Source organism: Cibotium barometz, chromosome 33, assembly GCF_041138505.1.
Source record: "Cibotium barometz isolate CiBa-2024 chromosome 33, ASM4113850v1, whole genome shotgun sequence".
NCBI classification, from domain to species: Eukaryota; Viridiplantae; Streptophyta; class Polypodiopsida; order Cyatheales; family Cibotiaceae; genus Cibotium; species Cibotium barometz.
This window is the reverse complement of record NC_141078.1, coordinates 38,076,401-38,088,326: the sequence shown is the minus strand read 5'-3', so window position 1 is coordinate 38,088,326 and position 11,926 is coordinate 38,076,401. Positions and strand designations below refer to the sequence as shown.

Sequence of the window (11,926 nt, the reverse complement as noted above, 5' to 3'; positions counted from 1 at the left end):
TTGGTGACTACCCTTGAAACTCACACAAGTGGTTTCTTAGGTGTTTCGCACCCCCTTTTTACTTGTTTTTAGATTATTTTTAACCCGTTTTTGACCCCCTTACTTATGGTCGAACCTGGACTAGGGCGTGTGATAGCTCAAAACGAGCGTATCGTTTAAAGGGTCCTAGTGTGCTTTACAGCACCGTGTTTGCCTATCTAGAGCTCCTGTAGTCCTCAAAACAGTCCATTTCCTTTGGGGGGAAGGGGCGAAAGCCTATTTGCTTGTGGAGGAAAGGGTGAGGGCTTTATCCCACATGCTCACTTTACTCCTTGGGGAGTAGGCTACATATGGGGCACAACTTCCCATAAGCTCTCACTTGAAAGAAAGCTATGGAGGCTCACTCTCCTATATATATATATCAAAAGACCGAGACCGCGGACGGGGTCGTGGGTCAATTGGGGTTCTTTCTTTTCAAAATTTTTTTCTCCAATTAGAAAATCTTTCCTCTCCACACGTTTGGTTCTTTCTTTAAAAATAAAATTTATTTTTCTTATTTTTTATTTTTTATATTTTTTTATTTTTTATTTTCTGTTTTTTTTTAATAAGTTTTCTAGGGATTCTTTAGGGTTCAGCCTTGGCCGCGGCGCAGTTCGCACACAGCACAAGTCTAGGGATTCAGAAATCCCCCTCACACGCAGAAAACCCGATAACAGAATGCACGCCCACACGCGGAGCAGAAAAATAACCAAAGAAACAGAAATGCAGAAGACAAATTGCAGAAACAGAGATTGAAAACCACCGAAACACCTCAATAGCAACACAGCAGACGCCTTTCCTACAGTGTAAATTAAACTTCACGCAGCAGTCCGAGCTGCAAACTGGAGCTTGGTGCAGGGCAACTCTCCGGCAGCGGCGCCAAAAATGTGCGCTTTTGCCGCACAGGTCGTAGCTGGGGACTTACCGGACACCGTATGCGAGCCACGAATGGCTGCAAGCATACAACCAGGGAAGGAAGCTCAAACAGAATGCAAAGGGTGTGTCACTCACCGCTCAACCGCCGCCTTGAAGGATTCCCGCGTCGCAGCCGTGAAGGAGGAGCCGCCGTCGCCGCTCTACCGTCTCTCCGCCGCCGTGCCGCTACACAGTGCTCGATCGCTCTCTCCCTCCCTCTCTCTCTCCCTCACACACGCAGGAGAAGGAAACCAAAGAGATAAGGCAAGAGCACTCTTGTATTCACAACACATGAGAATGAGGATTTTAGGGTTACATTTGACTCTTAATAGTGACTTGGCCGTTCACACTTGGGTGCCCATACATGGCCGGCCGATCCTAACCCTTATCCTACTGATATTCAAGGTGCGCCTCTCATCGGCGACTACCCAATCCCTTCATCCTTAACATATGGTGCCGACAAGCCCGGCCCATGACTCAGAATATTTAAATTAATGACGTAAAACATAATACGTCTCAATGTCCGCGTCAGAACTATGGAGAGGTGTTGCGGTGGTGGACATTAGTAGGCCTCCCTTCTCTCGACACTTCGACTTAAAAGCAGTGATGTGGACAATGCATGACTTTCCAGGATACAGCGATTGTTCTGGTAAGAATTCTAATTACCTCCCTACTCTAATACTATTGGCTATATTAATTATAAATATTGACTTTATTATTCTAACTTTTATTTATATTTTAACAGGTTTGAAAACATCGGGTAAACATGCATGTCCTGTTTGTGGCCCTTCGTTAGTACATGAGTATGCTGACGGTTTGTGTAAGACCATATTCGATAATCATCATCGATTTCTCCCCTCAGATCATCCTAAATATGTTGCTAGTAAGAGTAACATTCCTCCACAAACACTTCGTGCAAAATATTGGAAGCGTACTACAAATATTCTTCCTCCAGATGGCATGAACAGGTAGAGTAATGTTTTTCAATCTTGTTTTGTGTAGTCTCTAATTGGATTAAAGGTCACATAGAGCAATCCCTTGTGTAGGTACTCCATTTTTTTCGGCTACCATATTGGACCCATCTTAAGATCAACCATCTTCAAGATCCCATGCACATCTTCAAGAATGTGGGATCTGGTATTTGGGAACATGTTATTGGTAAACGAGACAATGTTAGCGTACGTGAGGACTTGTGGGTCGCAGGATGTATGCGTCAAGCTTGGCCCCACGGGAGGAGGGTGGGCACGTTCGTCTTCCGCCTGCACCATGGATTATATCAAAGAAAGAGGAGAAGCAGGTAAAGCAAGCCATCACCACTTTGCGTACTCCCACTGGATGCATGAGATCATTGAAGGGAGCCTTTACAACCACTAAGAAAAGAGGCGTTGAGCAACTATATGGGTTGAAGTCCCACGATTGGCACAAGATGCTCCAAGTAAGTGTTTTCCAAGTCTTGTACGTTGAAATTAAATTTTGTAATGCCATAAACCATACATACATGTGCTCTTATGTGCGCAGTTCATACTACCTACTAGCATTGACCATTGTGCAAATAAGAGTTTGAAAAAATGTATTTATAAGATGGGCGAGCTTGTGAGGTATGTAAAACCCATGTCAGATCACCCTTCATTATACCTTGCAAAATGAACGTGCATGAGGTATAACGTTCTATTTATTTATTTTTCAGATATGTTAGTTCCAAAGCAATTGATCCAGCCACGTTGGATGATGCACGTGTTATGGCAGTGGAGGTGGTTTGTTTGGTAGAGGAGACTTTTCCGCGAACCATTCTCACAAGTCAACTACATCTCATTGTGCATTTAGTGGACGAAATCGCTTTATGTGGCACTATGTATGCATGTTGGATGTTCTTCCTAGAGCGCTTGATGAAGACCTTAAAAGACTTTGTGAGGCAAAGTGCAAGGCCTGAAGGAAGCATGGCCGAGGGTTGGTTGATACAAGAGTCTCTTGTATATATTTCAGAATTTCTTGGTCAGGTGGACAGCTCTTTGCCACGACTATGGAGCAATGAAGAGGACTTGAGGATGACCTCTATTGTGCCTCAAGGAAAAGAACAGAGTAAAGTAATTGACAGAACATTGATTGATGATCTCAATTTCACTTGCATCCTTAATAGTGATGTGATGAGCAGATGGGTTACAAGATATGAGGATGCAAAGACAAAAAGGCAAGCAGAAAGAGCTCTCTTTTGGAGGTAACATGGCTCTCGTAAGGCGTACACTAAGCATCTAGCAACACTTCCGAATGATATCCATGTTGATTGGTTGCATGAGGAAATGGAGAGAGCAGAGAGCAACGAGGGGCTGCATATCACGGCGGAAGAATGGGAGTATGCACGAGGATGCATGTTAAAGGTACATAGAACTAATGTTTTACATTAGTTGTAAGTGATTTACTTTTAATATTTATTCACATTGCTTACACAAATATTGCTCGAACATGCCAATGAAGATGTTGTGATCGATGATCAAGAAATAAGAGATGATCATGATAATGAGGATGAGCGTGCCATTTCTCATGATCATGAGAATGACCCTACCATTGAGGATGATGGTGATGTTGATGAGGATGATCAGGACATCGATACCATTATCAATGGACAGAATATCGATAGTGGAATAAATTTAATCGTAGCCTTACAAATTGATCAAATGGATATTGATGTTGATCGTTTGGCAAGAATGGATCTTATTGAAGATGAGATCGACCCTAACCAATCCGTGACATTTCTATTGTATGTGTTGTCTTTTAATTATCATCTCATGATTTATTTTTGAATATATTTCATTGTTGTAAATGCATGTAGTGGGATTGTGTAATGATATATATTGTAATGTACTATGAGATGGTTTAAAGAAAATAGTTTTTAATTTTGTAAAGGAATTCAGTTTTTTTAATAAAGTGTGTATTGATGCGTGTATTAGTGCGTGTATTGATGCGTGTATATACACGCGCTTATACACGCGCTGATAAATGCTAATATACACGCGAATTTAAATGCCAAAATACACACGCCCGATTCTATTCAAATGCATGCGCGACCATACATGCGCCCATAATTTATCGCGTGTATGAAACGCGTGTATGGCAGCATTGTCTTGTAGTGTACCTTTTCCATTTGTCTTTTTCTGCCTAGGAATATCAATCTGAGCATTGCAATATGGACAAGGCCATCTTGATGTCGCACCTGAGCACAACCCATCATGCATTTAATTGTCTTCAAATCTCCCCCAAGATGCGAATCCACCTTGAAATTTCCTATGTTTTCTACATCTAAAAGTTGACCATCATTTTGCTTTTTGATTACATCTGTTATCCAGGGAGTCCTTTCAAACATCCATGTCAATACCTCATGTGTCTCCTACCTCTAATGCACCAAGCCACCAGACCTCTTTCTCAAATTGCACACTAAAACTTTGTTTGGTAGTCTTTTCCCATGCACATATCATGGCCTCGCTCATGAGCGTCATACTCATACGTTCCAGTGTCCGACCTTTCACAATATCTAGCTTGAGCACAAATGAAAGTGTGCTACCCAAAACTGCAAATAAACAGTAATTTACAATATTCAAAACAAAATAATCTTCATTTTCTACGAAAAAACATGAATAGTAGTAATTGCAAGTTCATACCTTCTGGTGAAAGACCATAGAACTTCACCATAGCTTGTTGTAGTCTCTCAATATGAACAAAGATGTTATTGTAAACATCATAGTGAAATTCTGTACTTGTTGTCTTGATTTTCTTTATGCTCGACCCTGTGTCTAATGTTAGTGTGCCCTCAACGTGATACAACTGTCCTATAGCTCGCTGCACATCATCATTATTGATATGCTTGACATTGTGAATCACCTTGAGTGTAGAAAATAAAGTGCCAGTGATTCCTTGACGGATTGCTTGGTACCCTTTCATGATGCTGATTCCAGCCGCATCACAAGCATGTTGAATTAATAAAGAATCGATGAAGGTGGTAATCTCGCTCACCACATTGTTGACAACAACAGCTTGGCGTATTTTAAGACAATGAGGGTCAGTAATAATTGAGAGAATATCCTTGGTATTCAAAATGGCTTTGACCAAAGCCTTCCATCCCTCTTCCTTAGAACCACACACCTCTTGTAGAAAATTCCTGAAGCAAAATACAAATCATGACTATTTTGTTTAAATCACTAAGTGCATAATGAAAGTTTATGTTACTTACTTTGTTGTACGAATCCTTTTCTTCTGTGCTCCACCTTTAAACACAAGAGATTCTATATCAGCCAATGTCTTTTTGCATTCACGAGCACCATTTGGCATTGCTTTGAGTCGTTTTTTATAAGTTCCTCTAGCCTTTGAATCTTTGCATTCTTCTCTACATTCTCTATGAGGATCTCTTTCATTTTATCTGATGATGTTTTAAGTCCTTCTTAACATTGTAAAAGGCTGAATTGTGATGCTTGCAATTGAGATTGGAGAATATGGGTTTGCCAAACTCCACTTGTAGTCAATCTTCTACAGTATCCTAACAAGCCAAGCTCTCCACTTCTACAGTATCCTAACAAGCCAAGCTCTCCTTCACCAAAAAATTGCATAAAAGATGATAAATCGCGAAAAGGAGGGTTTGCTCTTAATGGAGGGTCAATTGGATAGAGATGCCCATCAACCCAAAGATCTATATTTTTCTCCTTAGCTATCCTACGAGCTTGGACAGATTGTGCATCAGTAGGATGGGTTTTTTTAGAGCTGCCATACTCTTCAGGAATACGAATGTGTAAATCAACCTTCCGTTTTCTAGCTTCACAAGGGGCTACACACACAGCTTGCAAAGGCTCCACAGCTAAGCAGAGGAAGAAGCTAAAGCAGAGAGATCCTGAGAGGGGGAGAGAGAGAGAGAGAGAGAGACACACACACACACACACACAGAGAAAGAGAGAGAGAGTATTAAAACTTTGCTATTGGAGGTTTAACACATAAAAAATTCAAAAAGTAAGAGAGAAAGTATGAGAAAAGTCAAAAAGTAAGAGAAAGAGTATGAGAATATTCCCTTTAAAAAGTGAAACTAGGGGGGTATGGCTGATGTGGCAAGGCAAAAAATAGGGGTCATCATAGCCTTTGTCTCCCTTAAGCCCAGCTTTTTAAGCTCTAATCCCTTAAAATTAGGAATCCTTAGGAGGCCCTTTTTGGGTCCAAAAAATTCCTAATGAACACATGCATTTAAAAATATGTGTTAATCATACATAGAGTTTCAATGTAACTCGGTCAACTTACATGGAAACTTTACATTTTTTTATATGCACCTCCATGTCTACATTATCTCGATGTATGCATCATATACATATATGCCATGGGATGAATAGGTAGCTCGATCGAGTTATCAAGTTATGGACATCCATGTAGGCACCACGTAACTTGATTGAGTTACATGGTACTATGCAGTAGTCATTCACGTAATTCAATCAAGTTATCACATCTTGCATGGAAATCCACACATGATGTGGTAGCATTCATCCATGTAACCTGATCAAGTTACGCAATGGACATCTACGTAGATACCAGGTGGCTCGATTGAGTTACATGATGGTGGACATCCATGCTCAATGAGAAGGATAATTTCAAGCATTATCAACACATGAATTAACCTCTTTCTTAAATACTCTCAATGTCACGTGAAACACCCCAAACATGGTTTAGTTTTTGAAGGAACATCAATTATGCATTTTTTCTCTAATCTTACCATTAAGGAATCCTTTTAAATTTACTTAGAAAACATGTAATCTTCTTGTCGATAACATACTCCTTACCACATAATATAAATTTAATATATGCTTTAATCAATATGCTTAGAATTATTTAAAAAAATAAGTGCCCAGTTTCAAGATTAGTCATCGCATTCTGGTTTTTTTGCATGACCATATTCCAATAAATAATGTGAAACTTATGACCATATTCCGATGAATAATGTTAAAGTTTTTTACTCAAACATGACCACATTTCGATCGTCCAAACATGACCATATTTCTATAAATAATGTGAAAGTTATGACTATTTAAAGTATGTTGCTTGGATTATGCTTATGATCTATACTAGCTTAGAGTCCGTTTATCTAGAGACTCTAAGCTAGCATAGATCTCTAAATAGGTCACTTTAAATGGCCATAACTTTCACTTTCTTTTTTATCGCAATATAATCATGTATGAAGTCTAAATGACCAAGATGAGATAAATAATGTATATATCAAGGTAGAACTTCTAAATATAGACTTAACTATTAAAAAAATTCCATATTCATGCAATCATATATATCTAGTTGTAAATGACCAAAGTAAGACGAATAATCCAAATGTGATGCCATGATATTGACTCTACATCTGATTTTTAGTCTACAATAATAGTTGCTATATAAGCAATATCATAATCAAATGGGAACTTAAAAACAAGGCATGGTAATGCTCAACAAAAGAGCATGAAAAATTGGCCACACACATGTAAGACATATGGATGCCATGGAAGTTAAATAAGAGATTGTATTTATTCCATATTGTATTCCTTTAAAAAAACTTACATAAGTTTTTCCTCAAACACCCTTAGTTAGGTTATGGACAAATAGATATATCCCCATCTCATCACCTTGTTGGAGAGCATGTGTGTGTGTGTGTCAAAAGTGAAAATTTTAGGAAGGAGCAAAGACAGAGGGTTTGGTGAAAGGAGGAGTTGCGAAAATATTGAGACCTTAATGAGGCATAGAAAGAGGGTGGATGTAAGATTGTATTCTTTCTTAGGTTGTGCAACATGTGCATGCATGAGGAACGGACGGGTGGGATGGTGAAGTCAAGTATGAGATTGAGTTTACCTTTATCACTTAATTGAATGAAACCTACAAGAGCTTGCGACATGCACACTTCACATTTTTCTATTGAATGGCAAATCTCCTTTATTTGATTCACTTAGTGTAGCAAAATCGAACATTGTTATTTACTCTTTACTTATTTTAGAATTTCATTACTATGTGATGGTCACTACTCACAACAACTACCATACGTACGTATTTTTTCTCGAGCTTTATATGCATAGGCATTTTTTTCTTGAATTTTATATATGTAGTGTTGGTGTCCTACCCTTTTCTCCCTTTACTTACGAGCCACTTTCTTTACTTAGGGACCACTTTCAAGAAACTATTTTTATCGAGCCTTGCATCAATCTGTTCCACCATGAATTGAAGAAAAAATTACAACTTTGAACAAGCATTTTTTTTGCTTTAATTAATTATAACTACTAGGGGGCACTTTAGGGAAACCATTTTTATCGAGCCTTACATCAATCTATTCCACCATGAATTGAACAAAAATTTACAATTTTGAACAAACATTTCCTCAACTTTAATTTAACTATAACTACAACTTAACCCTCGTTCTCCATAAACAAGACTCCCTCTGTCTTTTGTTTACTCCGCCACATGCTGTGAGTGTTACAACACAAGGAAAGGACTTCGTTTGTCCTTTCCCTATTCTATCACACTTTTCACAACATAGGTTGAAGCCTGCTGGCTATGAGCAACACTTTTAAGAGTGAGAAAAGCAAAGTCATTGAATTGACCTTTTTAAAATAGAATGGAGAGCTTAAAAGAGCTACTTCCCCTACAAGGCACACTAACATTGACAAAAGGGCAAAAGATAGTCACAACTCACTATGCCTTCCTTTCTTTTCCAAGGAGGCCAAAAAAAAAAACATCTTGTTCTTAGCAATAATTTTGAGAATTAATGTGCCATGATCCAAGGATTGTGGATACAGCCAAAAAAAACAAAACAAAACAAAAGAATAATTTGTTTTGGTATAATGATGGGAGTGGCTAATCAAGCGGATAGCACAAATAACCACGTATGTACCATGAAGATTTGTGCTGCTGCCACAGAACAGCTCGTTTCCCTCTCTCTACAACCTCCCCCTGCAACCCCAAAATAGAGGAACCTTTATAACTTGCACCAGTAAGCAAAAAGCATTAAGTAAAACATGATCAAAATACCGAGAGATCAAAGTGGCAAAAACCTTCATAACTTCTTGCAACATTAGGCAAGCAGGATTAAGTACCACACTATCAGCCTAATGAGAGAACTAAGTGGCAATTAATGTTATGTAATTACCTCATTACTCCTAAGAGTGTAATTGTCTTTTGCCAAGATCAAGAAGGGCCGGCCACCTCCAGTGACTGACGACGACGACGATGATGAGGCTACTAAGGTTGAACCAGTGTGGATTAAGGTTTGGGAGGTTGGATTAATTAGATTAAGCACTTGCAAAGCTGCATTTGCCTTGGCCAACTCCATGGGGGTGGGACGCCCACAATGTCCATGCTTGTCCAGTGAGAGGTCAGGAGAACCTGATGGGGAAATCCTTGTTATGCTCTCAATCTCTACCTCCAATGATACCTTCCTTTCAATCAAAGCTTGCAAAATTGAGAGAAGCTCATGGTTCTTCCCTTTGATTATCTCCCCACTCTCAGTGCTCCACATCACATCATCTGCAACTTAAACCATGTTATTACACACTATTGTGGCTTGATGAAACTCCATGTTTTATAGTTAATTCATATTTACATCCTAGATATGCCCAAGTTCAAACCCTGGTCCTCCCCATTCACAGCAACCATCAGACTCCATGTTGCTCACTAAGGGCCTTTACACAACTGCCCCTGATTTAGTGTAAATAGGGTGGGAAGGAATGGAGAAGGGAGACTCCTTGTCCTTGAGCTAGGGGCGAGGAGGTCTCCCCAAAAAATCTCGGGAGACTCCTCGTCCATGAGCTAGGGGCAGGGAGTCTCCCGAAAAAAGTCTGGGGAGACTCCTCCTCCATGGCCTAGGGGTGGGGGATGGATGGGGGAGACTCCTTGTCCATGAGCTAGGGGGTGGGGGGGTCTCCTGAAAAAACCTCGGTTTCCCGAGATTTTTTCAGGATACCAATACAAAAATAGGGTGCGTGCCTGATGTGTAAACCCCCTAAACAAACACACAGTCACTGCCTCCCAATGGCAGCAGAAGTTAGGGTTTATAGTCCTACATCAAACCCTACTAAAATTAGCTAGATTACCTAGCTAGGGTTTCTATTACTTATTTTTTTGCAAGGAAATTCTTTTTAAAAAAAATCCCCACCCATTTTGGAGTGCACCCCACCCCTTATGATGGAGGGGGCAAGATGGCTTGACAACCTAGCTAAGTTTCTAATCTTGCAGAGCAAACCCTACACAAATAAGCTCGATAATTTAAATATGGTATGATCTGGTGCTGCAATATCTAATCTCTAGATGACAGCAAACCCTAAACTTGATTGACAGAAAACTTAACTTCATTCATAATTTGATTATCAAGCAAAGAGAGAAAACTTGAATAAGCCCTATTAATATTAAACTCACAGATTAACCACACTAAATACAAAACCTAAAACAAATCTGAGAAGAGAACCATTAAAAATAGGAGTACCTGTACAGTTGGCGAGCATAGCTTCTGGGTCGTGGAACTTGGACAGGGATTCATTGAAAAGCTGCCATCGGACTTCAAGGTGTCTGAGGACTGCATGAAGCTCAGCTATGGCTTGATGCTTGTAGGCCATTGCATTAACGTCGTTCAAATATTTAAGATCTCCGTCACCACATAAACCGTCTAATCTGCTCATTTCGGCCTCGTCATTAAGATCAGCGTTGATGATTTTATCATCATTCTCCATCTCCATTGATGAATGGTGGTGATGGTTATGGGACCGAGAGCAGGCCATAATATGGCGGAAAGCTCCCATTGCCGCTCGCCCAACAGGTCGGAATGCATGAGGACAAGCCATTCTTCTTAATAACGTAGCAATCCAGTATGAATGTGCGATTAGTGAGATCTGGCGAAGGCCAAAGATGACAAAAACATTAGTTTGTCTGCGAATATATGAAGGTCTGGCTATGGCGGAAGAAGAAAACAAATCAATAAGTCTTGAAAGCAGCTTTTGGATATGGCGATGGCGTCTGCGACGCGATGATTAATAATGTAATACCTTACTAAACCTTTGGCTCTGGCTTAGGATGCAACACAAACGGCTCATGAAAGGATAGGTAACGAGGGATTAATTGATCATTAGAGGGAGCAATAATACGACAATTTCTGGCTAAAGATAGTGTGACCAGTACTCCTCGATCACAACTCAACATCGCGTGGGTCGCATTCACTGCCAGACGCAAGTACAACTCATAGAATCTAGGACCGCTAAGTCTGGCTCCACGTGTCAATGGTTTGATGGTGTGATCCCCTTCTGTGTTATTTGAGAGAGAGCGCGTCGTTTAACGTCAATTTTATTGATCTAGAGAGACCAATCGAGGAAGAGATTTGAACCGAGTGACGTCAATTTTATTGATCTAGAGAGACCAATCGAGGAAGAGATTTGAACCGAGTGCGTGACTGAGAGAGAAAGAGAGGGATAAAAACAAAAGAAGGGGCCTAGAGAGAGAAAAAGAAGAACAAAAGATCCAAAGGGCCTCTCACACCATGAATCATACAATGATACCTATAATAAACCGACTTCATTTGGTTCAAATTTGAACCAATTTGAACTGATTCAATTGAGTTTGACACTATTGAGCTTGATTTGATCCAATTGGACTTAATTTGACCAAATTAGACTCTATTAGACCCAATTGAACCTTTTTGGATCTCACTTAGATCTAAATAGACCTACTAGACATAATTGGTTGAAAGAAGGCCCGGCCCCCCCATAACCCCCTAGTTTTGGAGGTGTAGGGGGTGCACGCTATAGAAAAGCTTACAGCCTATCAACTCTTACCAGCCGAGAGGCCCTCTAGTTGGTGCTATTACAAGTTGAGGACCCTCGACACCTCCAAGAGTGGAGGGTTATGGGGGCAGCCTCTTAATATTATGCATGTAGGAGTTCTGGTGCAAGTCCATCAGCAAATTTAAAAAAAAAATCATTCAAGACTATGATCATCTTGTGTTGATTTAGCATTG

General features: G+C 40.0%; 1 protein-coding gene across 2 annotated transcripts; it reads right to left on the bottom strand.

The window, feature by feature from the left end:
* Nucleotides 1–8,574: 8,574 nt before the first annotated feature.
* Nucleotides 8,575–11,052, bottom strand: LOC147619542 (uncharacterized). 2 transcript variants are annotated; one of them, XM_086773560.1, is made up of 4 exons: nucleotides 10,962–11,052; nucleotides 10,406–10,808; nucleotides 9,074–9,450; nucleotides 8,575–8,877 (listed from the first exon to the last, which is right to left on the bottom strand). In XM_086773560.1, the coding sequence occupies exons 1-4, from the start codon at nucleotides 11,007–11,009 to the stop codon at nucleotides 8,782–8,784; spliced, it is 924 nt and encodes a 307-aa protein (XP_086629686.1). In that variant the 5' UTR covers nucleotides 11,010–11,052; the 3' UTR covers nucleotides 8,575–8,781. The 2 variants fall into 2 exon arrangements, with proteins under 2 accessions (XP_086629686.1, XP_086629687.1); XM_086773561.1 differs by having other exon boundaries at nucleotides 9,074–9,309.
* Nucleotides 11,053–11,926: the final 874 nt, after the last annotated feature.

Excerpts from the sequence above, each read along its gene's own strand:
- LOC147619542 (XM_086773560.1), bottom strand. The coding sequence starts at position 11,009 with ATGAGCCGTTTGTGTTGCATCCTAAGCCAGAGCCAAAGGTTTAGTAAG. Across the intron at positions 9,451-10,405 it reads TATGCTCGCCAACTGTACAG|ATGATGTGATGTGGAGCACT; the intron begins GTACTCCTATTT and ends TTTAAGTTGCAG. Across the intron at positions 8,878-9,073 it reads ACACTCTTAGGAGTAATGAG|GGGGAGGTTGTAGAGAGAGG; the intron begins GTAATTACATAA and ends TTGGGGTTGCAG.